Below are 1,132 nucleotides of genomic sequence, written 5' to 3' on the forward strand. Positions count from 1 at the left end.
TGAATACAAGCCAACAGGCAGAAGACCCAGAGGCAGACCGAAGAAACGGTGGATGGATGGAGTACAACAAGATCTAGAGAGGTTAGAAGTAACAGAATGGGAGGAAAGGATACAGGATCGTGATTATTGGAGAACAGTGACAGTGGCAGCCAAAACTCTTACAGAGTTGTGAAGGCACAGAAGAAGAAGAATATTGTTAAGTCATAAACTGTCCTAATATTTTGTTATAGTACACAAACATTTAACAAGACGTTTAAAACTGTAAAAAATTAGATTATTACATATATAATTAGAAAATAAAATACCAAAATTGAAAAAGAGTCATCGAATCAGTACTGTCTAGTTGATAACGAAGGCAATAATAATTAACTATAAAAAGTTAAGTTACAACAATAAAAAAAATTTAACTTAATAAGTTTAAAAAAAAAATGAATTAGTTAAGTTAATGCCCATCTTCGGCTAAACTAACGGAGGTAAACGTGATGTGCTTAGTTTAAATTGAATAATATGTTACCCACTTGTAAGACGGAGACAACAAATATATCCGTGTGGTATCCTCTTAATAATACTCATAATAATAATACTATATAATACTACTCATAATAATACTATGTATCCGCTCATTGTGATATAGTATTTTTAAATTTTTAACTTAGGTCGCCAAGCTAGGTTCAATTATTTAGCAGACTATTTTGACATACCTATTAAATCTATAGTTTAAAGATAAAAATAATATACAATTTTAAATTTAAAATACCTAACCTAAACCTAACCTAACCTAATATATGAATATAATATAATATTTAGAAGGAATAACAATTTGTGGGTTTTACATTCAAATTATTATGTATATTTAGTAATAATTTAACCTTACTTTTTTGAGAGCACACATAATATATATACATCAGTGGTTGACTTGAAGACATTACTTGATGGTAATATAACCTCCCTAAAGCGTTTTTTTATGGAAATAATATAATGCATTGGTTCGATATAAAAATGTACAAAATAAAGTCGTTGGCTGCACGATTGCATAGTTTAATATAATACGACCACGGAAAACAACAATATGATTAAAATATAACATAATAATAATATGTTATTGATTTATTGTAATGCAATATGCATAATC

The 1,132-nt window shown here is 28.2% G+C and overlaps 1 protein-coding gene across 1 annotated transcript in view; it reads left to right on the forward strand.

The window, feature by feature from the left end:
- LOC103307876 (craniofacial development protein 2-like) overlaps nt 1-172 on the forward strand; it is a 2,743-nt gene extending 2,571 nt beyond the window's left edge. Inside the window, exon 3 of the mRNA XM_008180296.1 lies at nt 18-172. Coding sequence (XP_008178518.1) covers nt 18-172 — 155 coding nt within the window. The remainder of the gene's footprint in view (nt 1-17) is intronic.
- The last annotated feature ends 960 nt before the right edge of the window (nt 173-1,132 follow it).

Source organism: Acyrthosiphon pisum, chromosome X, assembly GCF_005508785.2.
Source record: "Acyrthosiphon pisum isolate AL4f chromosome X, pea_aphid_22Mar2018_4r6ur, whole genome shotgun sequence".
Lineage (NCBI taxonomy): Eukaryota > Metazoa > Arthropoda > Insecta > Hemiptera > Aphididae > Acyrthosiphon > Acyrthosiphon pisum.